The sequence below is a fragment of the Rattus norvegicus genome, chromosome 7, assembly GCF_021556685.1.
Source record: "Rattus norvegicus strain SHRSP/BbbUtx chromosome 7, alternate assembly SHRSP_T2T, whole genome shotgun sequence".
In the NCBI taxonomy this organism is placed as follows: domain Eukaryota; kingdom Metazoa; phylum Chordata; class Mammalia; order Rodentia; family Muridae; genus Rattus; species Rattus norvegicus.
Genome location: NC_141540.1, coordinates 54,815,991 through 54,836,132, shown reverse-complemented (window position 1 = coordinate 54,836,132; position 20,142 = coordinate 54,815,991). Strand labels below are relative to the sequence as shown.

The 20,142-nt window shown below is 37.2% G+C and overlaps 1 protein-coding gene across 8 annotated transcripts in view; it reads left to right on the top strand.

Moving 5' to 3' along the window:
* Nav3 (neuron navigator 3) overlaps positions 1-20,142 on the top strand; it is a 330,800-nt gene that overhangs the window by 266,080 nt on the left and 44,578 nt on the right. For all 8 annotated transcript variants that reach the window (NM_001439506.1, XM_087557238.1, XM_087557237.1 and 5 more), the window contains 2 exon segments: positions 4,130-4,213; positions 12,719-12,830. In NM_001439506.1, the coding sequence (NP_001426435.1) occupies positions 4,130-4,213; positions 12,719-12,830 (196 nt within the window).

The following is a 20,142-nucleotide window of genomic DNA, read 5'->3' as shown; positions in this document are numbered from 1 at the left end:
GGCATTTTTATTTTTAAGGTTTGGTTTAGCTTTTTGTTGTTGTTGTTATTACTATTTTGCTCTTCAATTTCTATTTGTAAATAAAAGAAGATCTTTTTTACTAAAAGTCATATAGTCTATGACCTGAACTCCTTACCTACATTAGTCTTTACTTACTAACCTACTCAGACTGTAAGTAAACTTTGTGTTTGGTTAACTGTGAGAAATCCACAGGGAGGATTGTTCTATGAGAGTGTAGTAGTTAGTATTAGTTCACAAAGACAGGTTTTTATGAGCATTTTTCAACTCAGTAATCGTTTAAGAAAAGTTCACTTTCTCTTAGTCTGTGACCACCGTGTTAGATCCTAATGACTTCACTTGATTAACTTCATTTTTCTGTGATTTGGGTGTTCCACTTGACATTAATAAATCTTTTTCAACATGTTCTGTCACTACTGAGTGGATCAGAGTGGTAAATCAAGACGATATCAAATGGGCAGACTCTTCTCATTTGACTAGCAGAATAAAGTTCCAGTTAATGCAGCACACAGTAGGCCTTCACTCTCTTGTGAAGACTTGCTATGAAAACAGTCGATTGAGCCACAAGGGACTGTAAAGAAAGCTTATTCTGCTAGAACATCTCCGAAAAGAGCGAGGTCATTATAGCCAGTGCTCTTTCTTGGCCTTCTCGGAGTCATTATCCCTCCAGCAAATAGAAGAAAGCAAAGTGAGATTCCTGCCAGCTCTGTGCTGGCACACATGCTCACTGGAGAAGCCAGATGCCTCTGGAGCTCTCTCCCATGTACTCCTGCCAAGTAGGATGGATGCATGGGTTCCTTTTGCTCCTTATTTTCTTCTTGGGCTTGACAAGTCTTGGCCCTTAGATAATTTGGAAACATGAAGCAATGCCCACTATTGCTGACATTTTTCAAAGGCGCTCCCAAATGAGTGTGTGACGAAACAAAAGGTAATTTTGCCTTTGGGAAATAAATATTTTTAACTGAGCATTTCTTAGCTCCGATACTTTCTGAGAATGTGCTCCATTTGCTTGCTGTATTAAATGTGTTTTCATATATAATCCACCTGTTTCTTTTGCTTCACTCTCAATTTCCCTGGACGATCTGTACCTATTAGTGGTGGCAAACACTGAAGAGAAATTCTATACAGGAGCAGAGAAATGCTTTGTATTTGATTAAGAAGAGGACTAACTTCAATTGTACTTCACAAATACAAATCCTTAAATGCATAACACATTACATATATTTAGCTATGTATATATAGAGCGAACTATTAATTTCATTCTTTGTCAATATGTACAACGTGATCTTTATATATAATAGCATTTCATCTTGCTGTTAACATTACAGCCATTTCCTTTGTGTGAGTCGCATTATGTAGTGTAATTCCATGAGCAGTATGCAGAGCAGATCTTCTTAACCACTAGTCAGGCATCTCTGTTTAGTGCCTGGGCAGGCTTCCTCTCACAAGACTCTGTACTAATCTCCTATTAATACATTGTACTCTATTTTAGAAAATATGCAACTGCTAAAAGCAGTTACAATCCTGTAACTTCTGCCATCACCTTGAAAATTCTATTTTTTTCTTCTAAAAGTTACAGAGTTTCCCATATAGGGTAATAAAAGTGATCACTGATGAAAAAAATCCCTCCTTTATTCCTTTGTTCCTCTCTGTCATTCTTTGTATTTAGTGAGAAATTTGTTACTTTTGACGTAACTAAGTTAATCTCATAAACTAAGCCAAGAAGATAGGAATATAAAATGATAGTTTTCTAATATAATTTTAACTTTATATTCTCCATTGAAAATAACAAGATTCAAAATGATATTTAAAGCCAATTATAAGGACTTTAATGAAAAATTAGTACAAAAGCAGATTTGCAGGGATTAGAAATTTATATTTATCTTAGCTAGGGTTTCTGTTGCTTCAGTGAACCGTGAAAACGCAAGTTGGCGAGGAAAGGGTTTAGCTGGCTTACACATTCATATTGCTGTTCTACACTGAAGGAAGTCAGAACAGCTCAAATAAGGCAGGAATCTGAGGCAGGAGCTGATGCAGAGACCATGGAGGATGCTGCTTACTGGACTGCTCCCCATGGCTTGCTCAGTCTGTTTTCTTACAGAAGTGGCACCACCCATGTGGGACTGGGCCCTTCCTCTTCGATCACTAATTAAGAAAACGTCCTACCGACCTGCTTGCATCCAGATCTTATGGAGGCATTCATTTTCTTCCTTGAGGTTCCCTCCTTTGCAAAGACTCTAGCTTATGTCAAGTTGACATACACTGGCCAACGCAATATTCTAATTTTAAATATTTTATCATTTCTTAGTGCTACAATATATAATCAATATATTTATGTAATCTATTCTTTATAACGTTTTCATATTTTAAATTCCTATTAATTTGACTAAGTAGATATCAATTATAAGATCATTTTCTTCAAATGTATACATTAAAAGGCTCCACAGTCCTTAATAATTAAACATTTGCTTTCTCTACTTTTTGAGAAGTAAAATATCACAGTGTTCAGGATTGTTTTCTAAATCAAATAGAATTCTTTTCTTCCAAAGCGTCCCCTATGTGGGGTGGGGGACAAGCTTGGATATAGGATTTAGCCCCTTGTTTAATGGGCATTGTGGGATTACTTTGAATAGACAAAATTGTAATCAATACACAGGGCCATCATGGGCAAAGAGACTGTACATTCAGAAAGAAAAATGACTTATTTCTAATGTCATATTAAAGAGAAAATGTCGTGAAGGCTATGTGATAATACTTGGGTCCTTTAAACTTGTTCAAATTAGAACACAGTCCTTAGGAATGCAGATGTAGATGTAAAAATGTATCAAGAAAGCAGCCAACATAGACGCTACCTAATGCTTAGCACAGGAAAGGAAAAATCCCGGTAACTGATCCAGACAATACAGAGTATTCACAGAGGGTTGAAGTTTGGCAGTGTTCTTCTCTCCTACTGCAGTATCAGTAAGGAGCAGCTCACTGAGGAGCCTCAGGAGTGAAGGTGCCTGTGCTAATAACCATCAGAGCCCTGATTCTTTGGGAGATTTTTGTTAGCCATTTAAGAGGAGGTATGTCACCCTTTCAGCCCCTCTACAGCAATCCTTCCTTCAGAAAAAAAAATCAAACTTTTGCCAAAATTGACCAGATTCTCCCCAGATCTAGTTTGTTATATGTTAAGATTAGAAAATACTCAATCTTTATGTCCCTTTAGGAGCACAACAAATAATATTCATTTGAGACGTGGACCTCAGTTGTCTCTGAAGTCACAGGCATGAATGAGACACCTCTTGATACTGAGAAGTTGTACCCCGTGCTGTTGAACACAGTAGGAAAGGGACTGGTTTGCAGCTGTCCCATCAATCATTCCTAATCATAAGTGTGATAGCTATATACTGCAGTAAGTGTCGTTCTCTAAAATTTAAAATAAAACCCACAATCCACCAAAGTGTAATGTTGAATTTGACCACATGCATTTCTGCTGACCTAGATCTTATTCCTGAAGTAGAAGTGAATCGAAAGGGGGAATGGGGGCTTTTATTACAGAGATTTGAGAGTGAAGACGACTCTTTCCCAGGCAGTTCTTTGTAAGTAGCAAAAGAGAAAAGATAATGTTCTAGCTGTCAGCAGATGTCTGACACTTGAAGGAGAAGGTCTGCACAATAGAAGAGCTAACAATATCTTCAAAGGTCATCCTGGAAGTCGAAAAATAAGGAGCATTTGTCCACTGTCTATTTCAATGACCTCCTTTTGGGCCCTTTCTTTCTAAAAACTTGGCAGCTGGGAAATTTGTTCGGTATTTTGGGTGTCAGATCGCTGCGTGATGTGCAAGTCAGAAGGTGTTGTTGTTTGCAAAATACCATCCCCTTTTGGAAGGCGAGTTCACATTAAATGTCAAAAGACTGAAACACTGAGTTTAGGAAACCAAAGTTTCAAGGTGGAAATGCAGACACGTGTTAAAGGAGCCTCTCCTCTGGGAAATAGCTGTGATGGTCACAGTCCTGGAAACGCTGAAATGGCTGAAATTAAGCACTTTATAAAATGAAGGGGCTTTTCTCTTATCCACCTGAGATTCTGACACGTTTTAACCATCTTTCTTCTATTTTTTTCCCTGCAGGCTCACCTTGTAGCAGCTTTTGAAAAGAGTTTAGGGAATATGACTGGCCGTTTACAAAGTCTAACCATGACAGCGGAACAAAAGGTATGGCCAGCCATTGCCACTGAGTCTTGCAAGGAGGTAGTTTACTTCAGAGAATACTAAATGACAACTAGGTCTTAGTGCCTTAAAAATAACATTACAGAGCATCCCTTCTGTGCTAACCTGGAAGGATGAGAATGAGGTGCCATTTTCTTTTCCAGCTTTAATTTAAAAACATAATCAGGTTGTCCACATTGGAACATAGAGACAGGGACGCACACAAATTTCTGTCTGCTTTCAGTTGCAACCCTATAAGAGTACCACATGCTAAAGGAGGCTTTATATAGGAGAATTCCAATACACTCAAATTGTTATGTAGTTAACAAGAATTGTTATTTAGGAGAATTTTTACCAATACATGGTCCTTAAGCCTAGTAGTAAACCATGGATGTAAGCTGACACACTAAGAAAGAGGCTAGAAAAGCCATTAGCACTCCAAAGCAGAGACAGCAGAATGGACCAGTTATGACAGGAGCAAGTCTATTTGTTTTTGCATGAAAAAAAATCAGTTGGCATCTGTGATGCTCCTTTTATTTGAAGCAACTTTACTTCAGTTACATCAAAACCGTAGAATCCATGCGCAGGGTTTTATAATGTGGCGTGAAGAATATGGAAAACGGAAAAGAACTTGGTTATTATGAGTGAATACATTTAAAAATGTTCTGCCATGTCCTAACAAGTCCAACTTTCTTCTCTGCTGTTACTTCAGAGTTCTTGACGTCCATGTACCATTGGCAGGAACAGTCCCTGAAGTAAGTGGGGAGGCTTTAGAAAGGTTACGTTGTACAGGGTGCAGGCAGATGTCTCCGTGCTCCTCTGATTCCCAAAGAGATCTATGGGTTCTACGAAGATTTGGATGTTTACAACTTGGGCCTTTACCTATCTAGAGGTATAGGTTGTGTTTGTGTTTGTGTTTTGTAAGGTATTGCATTACCAAGTTTTATAAGAGTACAAAACTTGATTTTAGGAAATACAACAGTAACTGAGCAATTAAAAAGGAGATCACCTTAATATCCTTGTACAAATTACCAAATACAACCAGAAAACAGTCCTCTAGTTTATTCTAGGTCTTAGACTGCTGCCCATGACAATGTATGGTCCAAGTTCATCAAGGAGGGATGTCTAGAAATCTGTCAGAATTCGTAAACTGTCCTCTTCCCTTCTAATCTCTTCTGCCTTTCCCCACCCCTCTCCCATTTTTTGCCTTCTCTGCTCTCTCCTTTAATCATCTCCTTTTCTTCCTTCTATCCTTTCTCTTTTTCTTCTTTATTGTGGATTGATACATTAGTATGTATTATAGGGACCCCAGCAAACAGGATAATGAGGCCCTTTAATTAGCCAAGCAGGAAAGAATTTCTAATGACTTTGGAACCAAAACCCTTGAGCATGAATTCTGGCTATGTTTCTTTAAGAATTATCTAATCTTGAGAAAACTTAACCTCAAATTCACTGCTTTAGCCCCTAGATAACTCTACTATTCCCTTTTATCCATTCATATTTCTAAAAGTCACAACAACAACAACAACAACAACAATAAGAACCTTGTAGGATTACCATTAAAAATTACCAAACTATTATGATTATATCACATACATTGGGACAATCCAGAAATGTCATCTTTCTGCGCACTTCTTTCCTTTTAAAAATGTTTTAAAGGACTAGGAAGATTGTTGGGTAAGTCTTTCATCAGGCAAATAAGAGTTCTACAGTAAAGAGCTCCCAGAGTGCCGCGTGGGAGGCCAATGGGTATTAGAACCTAATTATAATCCTACTGAGGGTGGAGTCAGAAACAGGCAGTTCCAAGGATGAGCTGGCTGGGCAGACTATACCCAGGTTAATCAAGAAACCCCAAATACATAAGGAAAAGAGCAATCAGGAAAGATAGCAAGCATCAACCTCAAATTCCACCCATGCACATGCATACATAAACATACACACACAGACGTGTACGCATATGCACAGCCATGTACACCATGCACAAATTCACGTGTAAAAGTGAACATAAACTAATTCATACCTAGCTAATGTCAAGTATGTTTCTGGAAAGGATTATTAGCATTCATTGTGTTATCTTGAAGACAGCAAAATCAATAGTAACAATTGATAGTCTCTGCATATTTCCTTTAACTCTTTTATATGAGTGCAAGTAAATTTTCTTATAGAATTATGTAAGATTACACAGTTCTGTTAACTTATGATATCTGAGGATAATCTATAAATACTTAAAATATAACTCCTTCATAAAAGATTTTCTCTCTCTCTCTCTATATATATATATATAACTAGTTATATATAACTAACTAAGCATAAAAATAATTCTTTTTCAGTTCTGAACTGCATGTAGACACAAACATTAGTCATTATTTATGTACCTTAAATTTGTATATGACATTTTCCTTTGAAGAGATCTATAAAATGATTTACACTATAGCACAGTTCAGCACCAGAAACTGATTTAAACTAGCAGATGGATGTGTACAACAAGATATCTGAACCCATGGTTCAGCCACAAAGGCCTAAACTGAACTGGCTTTCCAGGAAGCTGAGAGACAAAGGGAGATTTCTTGGTGGGTTTTGTTCTCTTTGTGTGACTAGAAGAGTGTAATTTAGATTGAACAGACTAACGTCTTGGCCCAGGATTTAAAGACAAATGTATTGCAAGGTTCTTAAAGTGGGGTCACAGAATAACAAAAGACAAAACACATTGTTCACTTAGACATTTTTCTAAAAGCTGAGGGCAGAACATTTAATCATTTCAAGAAAGACTTTTCTTCGGGGAACCGAGATAAAAAGGGTGTATTGCTCTCTGGTGATCCAACAGTCCTGAGCAAAAGCCTCAAGAAAGCACTGTATTTTCAATCTCAGTCCCCAGAGTTCAAAGGCACATTTGCCCATTTAGTCTTTCACTAGATTTATATTGAAGTTCTATGGGGTAAGAAGAAAAATGTATGGGTTTAAAAATAGATGAGTTATTTGTCTACCCCATCGGTATCTATAGATATAGATATCTGCTAGACTATAAACTCCAGGAAGAACAGGGATGTCTCTCATAAATTATAATGTTAGATTATAAATAGTATTTTTCTGAAGTTTTCATTCTCCATATATGAAATATTCATACATAGAAATGTTCATATAGACATAAGATCCACATTGATTTTCATAGCCATCATACATATACGTCTTCTTACTAATGCATACATTTTACCTGAAATTTTAATTCTTATATGTAACAGGTGATGATAAACATATAATCTGCATATACATATATATGTGTGAAAGTGAGATGGTTCAGCAGTCGAGAACACTGGTTGTTCTTCCAGAGGTCCTGAATTCAAACCCCCAGCAACCTCATGGTGCCTCATGACCAGGGATCTGATACCCTCTTCTGGCATGTAGGTGGACATGCAGACAGAGTACTCACAAATTTAAATAAATGCATAAACACATAATTTTCATAAGGTTTAAAAATATATAAGTAAAACATGAGTCAGTCTTGTATCAAATTCTACTGAACCAACTCAGACTGAGAGTGAGATGATTGAAAAATAAAAATGAAAGCTTCTACATGAAGAATCAAAGACCAAGATTGATCCATGTGCTTGTTACATACTTAAGAAATAGAAAAAGTACACAGTTATTCAAATCATGTTCTAGCTTCATAGTGTGCTTTTAGAAGTCGCATGGCATTAAAAGTACATAGAGCTCTTATTTCACCAAAATAAGTGCCTCGAATAGTGTCCTAATTAGTTTTCTTGCTTCCAGATTCCAAACAACTCCAATTCTTTTGCCAAATGTTTATGTCAGAATACTGTTTTTATATACTTACAGTCCAGAAAGCAGAAAATATTTATAAAAATAACTCAGGAGGCAGAAAACTATGGCTCCAGTAGAGATGCAGCCCTAAAAAACCACAAGTATTTTCAGAGGATTTGAACTAGGCCATCTTAGCTCTTTAGGCTAGAGAGGATGAAAAAGCTTAATCCAAGGGAAATACTAGGGAATATTTCATGAGGGCAAATCACCATAAGCATCAGCACCCAAAAGAATGACGGGAGATGCCACTCAAACATTGATGGGAGGTGTCACCCAAGGCATTGATGGGAGGTGTCACCCAAGGCATTTTAAAATGCTTAATTTTCTCACAAAATATTTAATAAGGAAGGCTGTGATACAATCATTAAGATGAAAAAAATCCACAAATACATAGTTTTAGGCATGTGAAACTTTAATAGAACAATGAGATCTTATTCAAAGTTGCTATTGTAATATACCCTAATATTTAGGAATTTAAAATTCCAAAGATGGTTAAATCAGTTGCTTGTAGTAGTTGAACTCAAATCATTGGAGCATAGCTATCAAGGTATGCTAGACTAATCTTGTTAGAGGTCACTGAAGGATAGAGAAATATCTTCTAAGAATGATAGGTTTCATTTATTGATGACTACACTAAGTCTAAAGCCATTCCTACCTCTGTAAATGACAAAGATGACCATGAATTTTCATCTTGGAAATGAAGACATTCAGTGCCAAATGTTCCAACTCAACATAGAAAACTAAAGATGCAATCTGCTTTGTCTTTACATATTTTGTGTACAGACATTTTTCCTTCTAGAAGTGTTTATAAAAATGTATATCTAAAACCTGACAATGTATCTCTTAAAGTTTTGCAGCTTAAAATGAATATGAGTCTTTAATTTTAAAAACATACAGATTTAGTGAGGCCCTTTTATCTGAGTTTAGATGCAGTAAACACTGCAGGAACTTTCAGTAAGAGAAGGTAATAGCAAGATTTCGAGAGAAATACACAGAAGGCTGGAGAGAGAAATGTTCTCAAGGGAACCACAACGGAGCAGTGTGAGATTAGCCGAGTGGCATCGAAAGGAATTAAAGACAAATTTAGTGTCAAATTAAAGGGCCTTGCTGAAAGGTTCAGTTGGTTCACAAGATTTGTTGTCAAGCTCGTAGGAGGGTTAATGGAACTTTACTAATGAGAAATTTTGAAAGAGATCAAATAGAGCTGGGAAATTAGGTTGGAAAAGAATACCAGAAGGCTAGTACAGAGGAAATACTCAGTTGCTTTGTCTTTGAAGCATTTCTACTGTAATTTTTATAACTTGTTTAGCTTGGTCAATGTAATGGCAACCATCCAAAGAGATATGAAGTTCAGCAAGATGGCTTCATAAAACAAAGCTAGAAAACCCAGAAAAGTAGAGTCTCACAAGGTCTATAAATGTCAGGGCTTCATTTCATGAATTCTTTACCAGAATTGAGCAAGGAGAACAAAGTAAGATCTGATACCTTAATTCTCAAGAATCTTTGTGCAATTGGGTAGAACTGCATTCTCTTATGTGTCTAAGGAAAGAAAAGGAAGTCTGAAAAACTGTATTGCGTGACAAACTGAACAGTTATCTAAATGGCATAAACATTTCTCAGAATATTTTCATGAAGTCCTAACAGTGACCTCCTAGACTTAAGTATTTTCTGTTGGCCACAAACAAATATAGACTATTATTTCAGATTGTTTTATGATTTTGTAAACAGCTTTCTCTGGACCATAGTCCTTAACCAAAGTTTTCAATATAAGGCAAACCAAATAGATAGGGAGATAGGTGGGTAAGTAGGTAGGTAAATAGGTAGATAGATAGCTGGATGGATGGATGGATGGATGGATGGATGGATGGATGGATGGGTAGATGGATGGATGGATAGATAGATAGATAGATAGATAGATAGATAGATAGATAGATAGATAGATAGACAGACAGACTAGATAGAAGGAAAGAAAGAAAGAAAAAAATAAAAGGAAGGCAGGCAAACTGGCAGACAGATAAAAGATGATATATTCGTTTGGAGGCAACATTGCAATTTCAATACATTACAGAAATCTTAGAAAAAAATGTAGTTTGACAGTAGAAATAACCAAATCCAATGATACAAACAATAAAAACTAGAATAATATTGGGAAATTTCTATATCTTAGTCAAATATTTAAAATGTTTTATGTTCATTTCTGCTCTACTAATGAGGAAGAAAGAAAGGAATCCTTGACTTCCTTGATACCCAGTGAAAATATTTCTATTTACTTAGCAATGCTGAAACTTTCTATTTATAATGGTCTGTGATGGTTTTGATGATTTTATATAGAACTCTTGCTTCCTGGTCGAAAACCCGCCTATTATACAAACTGAAGATATGAATACTAAAGCTAAAGTTTTGTTCTTCAAAGAAGAAATACATTTGATGAGTGCAGACCAGAGCTTTTCATAAAATAACTCGAGAATTTACTGAATTGTAAATAAATAGAAAAGAACAAACTCTCAACAACTAAATAAGATATTATATTAAATTATATAAAAGGGACCTCTCTTAAATTTTTCTCCTGATAGGAAAAGAATTCACAAACAGGGATATTTTACTTTGGCCTGTAGGGGAAAATATTTGGCAAAAGGTAAACTTCATGTGAACTTCTCAGAAAGGTCATGGCTGCAAGATGAATGATGAAATGAGGGCAGATTTCATTTATAAACATTTTTGCAGATGTAATGAATAATGAGTATAGATTCGAACAGATTGTGTCAATCCATGTGGAATTTGGCCATAACACAATGTTATAAAACAGGACACTCTGTGAATATTCCACTCTTAATCACCTGTATACATTTATAGCAAAAAATAAAATGAACATGGTGGTATATAATTTTAATCATGGCATTTTGGAGGCAGAGGGCAGAGGGCAGAGGGCAGAGGGCAGAGGGCAGAGGGCAGAGGGCAGAGGGCAGAGGGCAGAGGGCAGAGGGCAGAGGGCAGAGGGCAGAGTTAGATTGGCAGAGAGGCAGAGAGGCAGAGAGGCAGAGGCCTAGGCAGAGGCAGAGAGGGATCTCTGTGAGTCCAAGGCTATCCTGATCTATACAGATAGTTCTAGGACAGACAGGGTTTGATAGAGAAATTCTGTCTAAAAAAAAAAAAAAGAAAGAAAGAAAGAAAGAAAGAAAGAAAGAAAGAAAGGAAGGAAGAAAAAAAGAAAAAGTTAGTAGAAGCACTTTTCTAGAAGAGATTAAAACCTTGACACTTAAATAACTGAGCTAACTCAAAATTAAGCTCAATTATTAGATATTTGCATATGAACTTATTTCCATTTCTTCCTGTAAAGCCGGAGCCAAATATTTTAGCAGATTTTTAAATCTGCAGTATAAGCATCGTTGATTCCATATCCAAGGATGAAAGCCTGACTTTAATTAAAATTTAACACTCACCTAAGCACTGGTTATAAAATTAATTTTTAAATTATGTGAATCCATTTCAAGTAAATACCTTATCTCTCAGGGGTTTCAAGTGGAAACATTACGTTTTAGTAAAATTGCCTGTGTTAATTGGGCAAGGGACATGATATAGAAGTTAGGGAGACCAAGTAATTACAATGAACCAGGTTACAAATTGTCTACAATGTTTCCTTTGTGAGGAATGAATATATACAGTGAATTATTTGAAAATCTATGTGTAAGTTTAATAATTTCCTTCTAATTTTCACTATGATGTATTTATTTACTAACTGTTTAAAGTCCTCAAGAGTTTTTTTAATCTAACCAGTATCTATCAGGAATATATGAGATGTTCAAGAAAATAGACATATAAAATACAGCATGATGCTTAAAACTTCAATTTCAGCACTTGGGAGGGTGGGGTGTTATTTTGTTGCCTTGGCAACAAGTGAGACTCTCTCTCAGGAAAAGAGAGGGTAAACAGACATGAGGCACCACGTATGTGTTTATTCTAACTTCCTCTGTCATTTTCAGGTATTGCAGTATCTACCTAAGATTAGAATTGTTATCAGGCTTTCCAGTGTATGAAGCAATGAAAATTTCATGCAATGAAATTACTTAGCTTTTCCCCTTTATTTTAGGAGACACTGAGAAAGTACATCAGCATTCTTCATTATATAATATCTAAGGGCTTTGCATTACATATGTTTCTCTTCACTGATGCATGAAAAGATATCATAATTCTAAGGTGAATTAACATGCCATACAAACATATTAAGGTGACAGCACAAAGAACTGAGTTTGAAACAAGAGTCATGATTTACACTGCAATGGAGATAATCAATTTTCCAGGGTACAAGGCATTTCAGACAAAATCTAAAATTGGGGTATCCACTGGGCAGTGAAAAATACAACATAAAACAATGTTGAAATACTGATGTTTAACATCCAGTGTTAGCACATTGCTAATGTAAAAATGAGTTATAATTTATCTTCCATTGCTTTGAAGGGATCAGCACTGCACTTCCTTTTTTAAGGATTACGGACTATTGAAATTACTTTTATAGGATAGGCTTTTTAAAATTCCTTCTTAAGCTAACAAAAATTTAAGTACAATTTGACAAGGTCAGTCAAGTGTACAACTCCTTCAGGGGTTTAGAGCTACGCAAAATATCAAATGCATTTGACAGTAAACTGTGAGCGAAGTTCTGGACATTAAACTCTCCAAACTCTGCTCATTCTGCAGGAATCTGAACTTATAGAACTACGGGAAACCATTGAAATGCTGAAAGCCCAGAACTCTGCTGCCCAGGCCGCCATTCAGGGTGCGCTGAATGGCCCAGACCACCCTCCCAAAGGTACTGTGTTATCCCATATAAAATACAGCATTGCATTTATGCTTGAGCTACAGTAAAGTTTCACATGCTCAGGAGAGCTGCCTTTTATAGTAAGTAGTGAAAAGCTCTCAGGGAGAACTTTCCCTCGGGATGGAGACCCTCCAACTCTAAAGACCAGACCGAGACACCACAGGATGCAATCAGCAAGAGGATTTGGTTTATTGTCGGGATACACAGGCACAGACACCTGTGGGCGCTTCAGTCACTCGGGGGTCTGGCGCGCCCCACGGAACCAAGGATGGGCTTTTTATAGGATTTTGGGGAGCAGAAGCAAGCATACAGAAGCAGATGCATGGTTACAGGGATATAATTGGTGGATTCTAATGTGGCAAGGGTTCAGCCCGGGGGCAAGTTTCCTAGCTACCTTCCTGAAACATAAGGACTGACTCGGCCCCCCAAGGGTTCAGGGTTCAGCCCGGGGGCAAGTTTCCTAGCTACCTTCTTGGAACATAAGGACTGACTCGGCCCCCCAAGGGTTCAGCCCGGGGGCAAGTTTCCTAGCTACCTTCTTGGAACATAACGGCTGACTCGGCCCCCCACCAGGGTGTGGGACCTCTCCCGGGGCTTTTCTCATTGTCAGGTGCTCAACCGCAGTCGTCCTGTTGCCAGGCCTTCAACCAAACACATCCTGCTTGGCAGCCGCTTTGTACTCAGTGTTTTAACCTTTCTCTGAACCAGTCATCTTAAGTACAGCCTTGTAAAATGGCGTTACTGCTGCTAAGCTGGGGTCTTTCAGTAGAACTAATTGCTTTCAGAACTGCAACCTTCGTGAGCATCAGCTTCCATTATCAATTGATTTCTAAATTATGAACTTATATCAAGTCATACAAATTGTTTTCTTACTTGATCTAGTACATAGAATCTACTAGGTAGACAGGGTTGGTAAATATGTGCATATCTGACTTCCAGCCAATCAAGCCTAGCAAGGAGTTTGCTAATCAAGATGCAATTCACAATGGGAGTAAGGTCTTATCCACAGGGTCAGGGAGAAGGTACAGTTACTGTAGCCAGAGGTTTTAAAGTCTGATGGGAGGTTCTCATTAGCCTGTCTCTTTGATTCTTTGCTCCCTTCCCCATGCCTTGGTATACTATGGAAGAAAAGCTTATTGCTTTTAAATCCTGTTCTCTTTACACGTGCTCTACATTTATTTATGGCCTGACTTTTCAGCAGGTTCAAGAACATACATTCTTCCTCCAAAGTAAAATCCTGTCCTAAATCCTGGGTGTCTTATCATCTGTTTTCTCGTTTTCAGATAGGTTCTTGAAAACTCTTTTGCACTCTTCAGCCTCTTCAGTTATGAATTGCCCTTCAACCCATTGGATGACACCCCATCCTTACCCTTCCACCAAAATTATTCTGTCCAGAACCAATAATGACTTGTATGATACTCAATCCATAAAACATTTAAGTTCTTGCATGGACAGGATAAGAGGTTCTACTATTGGTGTCTAAACTCTCATACCTAAAATGTTAATTTTTGCTAATATTCATACTGTCATACATTCTTCTTGAGGGAGCATATTTATAGTCAGTATGCCATTTCGTACATATATATCATTATAATTTATTCTTTTTCCCCTCTCATGCTGTTCCCTCTTTTCACCCTTCCTCTACTCTTTCTGGTGCCCTACCTTCCAGAAAATTGTTCCATCTTCTCCTTCTATGACCCATATGTTGTATCACTCTCTTGTTCTCCTCATATCCTGTTATCTCCTCTCACAATCACTTGATGATTTCACATCATATATATATATATATATATATATGTATATACACATATATATGTATAAACTTAAGTTTATACATACATTTTGCATGAAAGAATACGTTGTATTTATCTTTTGAGCTTGGATCATTTCTCTTGGCACAATGATCTCCAGTTCCATTCATTTTTTTTTTTTACAAATGTAATGATTTTGGTTTTCTTTACAGCTAAATAAAACTGTTTATCCACATGTTCTAGAATATTTTGACCAACTACCTGTCTAGATTGGTTATCAGGACAGTGCCACCTACACATGGCTGTGCAAAGTCTCTACAGTCTAATAACTTAGAATCATCAAGCTATATACCTAGGTGTGGTGTAACTGCATTGTAGGATAGTCCTACTAGCTTCTGTAAGAAGCTTTCATACTCACTTCCATAGAGACTATAATAGTTACTATGGACTAATTGCATTCTCCCCTCACCCTTGCCAGCATTTTCTCATCTATTATGATATTTCTAATCTTTCTAAATTCTTTTAACATTTTTGTTTTTGTTGTTGTTAAATGTCCATTCATTCTTCTGTATCCATTTGTAACTACTAGTATCCTAAATTCTCCTCCATTAAGATTCTGAACCTTATGATTTTATATGAACTTGTCTACTGTTCCAGCTACAATTATTGCCTTTACTAAGAATTGTCTAATATTCTTTGAAATCAAGCTCACCTCTTGATGCTGAAGGAGCAACCCATTAAGATATCTTTGAGTTTCTCTTTGGCATCTGAAGTTCAACTTGCCATGTTTCCACCCACATTTCCCCCATCGGAGCATCCTTCGTCTCTGAAATAGTATTACCACAGTCTTGTTCCAGCCAGACATGTCAATCATAAGACTACTCTTCTGATATTATACATCTGCAGGTATAATAGGCTGCATGCCTTTAGTGAGTCTTGAACGTTCACTTTTCTCTGACCCAACACCATCTACCATTAGTCCCCTCAGCTGTGACTGCAAATTCTTACATAGGCTTTATATTTCTTGATTTCTTTCTACCTTTTGGACTAGGGATGTAGATCGGTCACAGAGTCTACGGGGCTCTAATTCTAATTCTTAATACCACTTTGAAAAAGATAAAAACTCAATCTTCCTAATACTGTGACCTTTCAATACAGTGCCTCATCTTTTGGTGACCCCATCCATAAAATTATTTTCTTTGCTTCTTCATAACTTCAGTGAGTTGTAATGGAAAACATCTGTTTTTTTTTTCTTTCCTGATTGTCTTTGGGGGTCATGACCCACAGGTTGAGATCAGTAGTACTCTAGACCTTTCTTTTCTTTTTTTACATCACAGCCAGAGTAGTTGTGTAAAGACATTTACTAACCAAGGTCCCATGGTCTACTAAGAGAAAAGCACACTATTGAATGTGACACAATCTCTCTTTATCAGCTTAACTCACTCAACAAACACCAAGCACTCAGTGATTAGTAATTTGGTTCCAGACCTATTTTTGCTGCTGCTGCTGCTGCTGCTGCTGCTGCTGCTGCTGGTGGTGGTGATGGTGGTGGTGGTGGTGGTGTTTGTGTTTTGATGTTTTGTTTTTGGCTCTGTCTCTTGCTTTTGTGTTGGCAAGTGCTTCACATATTAAGATTTTCTCTATCCTGAATTTCTTATCGCAGCCTGCTCACTTCTGATACCCTTCCCCACTTGTTAATTCTGAAAATGGTATTCCCTCTGTGTCCATCCATTAAACGTTATAAATCTTCCTTTCTTGAATTATACTATAAAGTCTTTTACCCTTCATTGGGACTGTGGTGATAGCCTATACAGACAGGAGGCTTTTTCAAAGTTTACAGAAAATAATGACAAAATCAAATATTATACCGTGGAATTTAAATTTACAAAAAGTACATAGGGGATATAGTTATTCTGAAAGACAGACTCATTTTTCTTATGCTATGTCTGTTAAGGATTCAGCAACTTTTCGTGTCCAGGAGTTGATTTATATGCTGCATGGAAAATTGCTGCATATTTAAGGTTTATCTCGGAGCTGTAATAAAGCAGCTTATGTTCTAAATCTTCATGTCGTCAATAGGTCCAGAAGGGATTTAAAACGGTTTAATCCTTTCCTTAATACAACACAAGTCACTGAAGTGAAACTCTCTGGAAGGATTCCTTTTATCTTAGGCAACAGGTAGCTTAATGTATCTGCTGGAATTCAAATACAGGGATTTCATTGCTTGAGGGAGTGGGGGTAGGTAATAAGTTTTGTCCAAATTCATTCAGATGTATTTAAAAAAGTATTAAAATGGTACACCTTTAAAACTGTCAAAAGTGGAACGCTGACCATATAGAAGGATTTATATTTCTAAAACATTGAAACGACACTCAATTCTGTGAATACAAATGTGTCGCTCATTTTTTATTGACAGCTGATGTTGCTTGCTAAAGTAACCAGTGGTGCAGGCCATGCAACTTTCTGTTATTGTTTCTTGAGGTGTTAAGCATGAAACACTGTCTCTGAAGCACTTTAACTACAACAGTCTCTACATTTTTGACATCTGGCCCTAAGATAAATACATGCAGTGAGGCAACACTTTTTACAGAGGCCCAACTGGCAAAATCCTACCTGTTAACTTGCTTCTCCTTTTCTCCATATTAATATGCTCTATTTGTTTACCAGTCTGATAAGTGAGTCTACCATAAAAGATATGTCTTTACTTCTAAATATATTTAGGCTGTTGTACTTGGTATTCTATTGTATCTTAAAAATAAAAGGAGAAAGTAAATATTAAAGAGCAAGCAACTGATCGAGTGGTTTACAGTATGTTTAAATTAAAGGAATAAAAACATATGCATATTTGTGTGTACAATTACTCATGAATATACTAAAACTGTAACAAAAATATTAAAAGGCTGAGAATTAAAAGTACGGAAATTTTCTTTACTCAAATATATCAGTCTATAGGAGTTTTCCCTTAACTATCAACTATAATTCAAATATATATATATGGATATATATTTACATGTACATACACACTTGATGTGCATTATATATATATGTGTGTGTGTGTGTAAAATCATTGCTAACAGCATTTTTTTAGAGCAGTAGTAGATGAATATGGCTATGTTCAATGAACAGTTAGGTTGAATCCACTTGACCCCGTGTATTTATTATATCCAGTCTACTGTGCTCTGTACCAGGTGCTCGATACAGACAATAACAGAATAATAAAGAAGTAGTAAATGCAGTTTTCTCCTTTCAGAATTCTATTCTGTGAAAAACAGATAAAAACGACTGTCTGTACTCATTCATGTAGTCAAATACGCACATCAGAACAGGTCTATGACAATCAATAGTATGAAAAAATCAGAGACTACAAGGAAGCTTACTATAGATTGCATAGGCAGGAGAGGACTTTGCATTTCATCCGCATTTAAGAGACGATTCAAAAAATAAAGCTAAAGTCATTTAAGGAAGAACATTCCCAGGAGACCTTGGAGCACAAAAGGAGACCGGGGACTTAATGACTCTCATGCCAGAAAAATAAGGACGTGAGATTTAATGTGTAGAACTGTGCTGAGGGTGCAAGTCCTCAGGGGTGTGCACTGAGAGTCCTGTTGAGCCAGAGTCCTTTCTGTTCTCATTAAAATTAGAATCTACTGAGAGGTTTAAAGGATGGTATCAAGGGTGATTTTTTTTTCCTCTAAAAGGAGATTTCTAACTCCTGTTTATAACCTTATTTTAAAATAAGTAGCTTGATAGATGTCCTTCGAGTAGCGCAGTTAAGTGGTATCGCTCTCTTCAGCCGGGCACTGCTGGTGCAGAGGATGAGAATGGGAAACGAACGAGGAGAAATGTAGACATTTGTAAATCACGTCCTTATAAGACAATTGGAACACGGTTTATTAACTCTGAATAGAATGAAGACTCTAGAACCCTTCGGCACTTACCTGATCTATTCGTGAGCATTATTAGGAGGAATGTAGCAAAAACCTGACCTTGTTTACATAGTGTCATGATCAACAGCAGCAGAAATGGGAGCATGGACATTATATTGTACCACACATTAAAAGATGCCACCCATTACGTAGGCTCACGGTCAACAGCAGTGGAGACGGACAATGAGCGTCATCCTGCATCACACATTGAAAGATGTCAAATGAAAGCCTCACCCATGAACTTACTGATCTAGGTTTAATGTTGTTAATGTTTTATTTAAATACAATCATTATTTTATCATTGCTGTTAAAAATATTATAAGAGATCAAACTCCAGTGATTTTTTTTTGAATTTTTTAAAATGTATCCTTCTATAAAATTTCCAATGCGATCACCTTGTTGGAAATGCTAATACAGCGCTGGTATTTGTGTGGACTATGAAGTTATGAAGATATGTATTTGTTTTCAGATCTCCCTTTTCACACATGCACTTGTTTGCACTGTGCTCACAAAGCAATCATTTCCAGGTCACTGCCATCTGCTGTCCTTATTCCTTATTAAATTAATAAGTGGATCAAGATTCATTTCATGCTATTATTTCTTTGAAAATGTTTTAAATGCTATCTAGCAATTTTTGACATCTTACCAATTCCACTGGAGTGTTTATTGGTTAGGCTAATCTACATTGAGGCAAATTAAATATATTTCTACTAATATTCTAAAAGCAAATTTTACTTTATAAATTTTCTTAGTTTCCACTGACCATAGCAGTTTGTTACAAATGATAAAATATCCATTTAACTTTTAATTCTGATAGATCTAATGGCTATAAGCCAATTGTTTGGAATGTGTTGATTCCTTTGTAAAATAGTCAATACCAATGCTGTTCTCTTCCACATTTCTTCTCTAAGCTGAAATGCATACATTCTAGAACTATCACACAGGCATGTGATTGTCCCGCGCGCGACTTCCTGCCGGCAAGAAACACGCGGGTACATAGAAATCCTTACTGTGACCAACTTTATTATAATCTTATAGAGGAAGGCCCGCCACGCCAACATGGCGCGCTTATAAACACCCTAGTGCGGCGCATCCACACCTGATTGGTTGTTTACTCATGATCTCATAAGGCACGCCCCGGAGTGGGCAAAGACCTGGCATGAAGGCACTCTTGCACATGCGCATGGTTAACTTCCTGAAAGGAAGCCGGCTGGCGAGGCGAAGGCTGGCGCCATCTTGTAATGGCGGAGGCTATCCTGGCCTTCCACGTGGAAGCCAGTGCCATCTAGTGGTGGCGAATGTTATTGCGGCCCTCTACATCTCACCCTTATAATTTATATAATTTTATAGCAGTCATGATCATCCTATCGCGTGCAATGAGGAAACCTCAGCGATGTGGAAGGGCTGATCAAAGGATCAATGAGTCTCTCTCATCCCAGTGCAATGGATCCACAGATCCATGGGGTGCAGGAGCAGAGAACTCAGATACAGAGAGAGTCCTGAGCAAGATAACCAAATTCCAGGGGAGGCCCCTTGTACAATGGCCACAAGTGCTTGAGTGATAATGGCCTTGTCACGTTTCTGTTGAGATCTGAGTTTGCAAACCAACCATAGTATGAACACTGA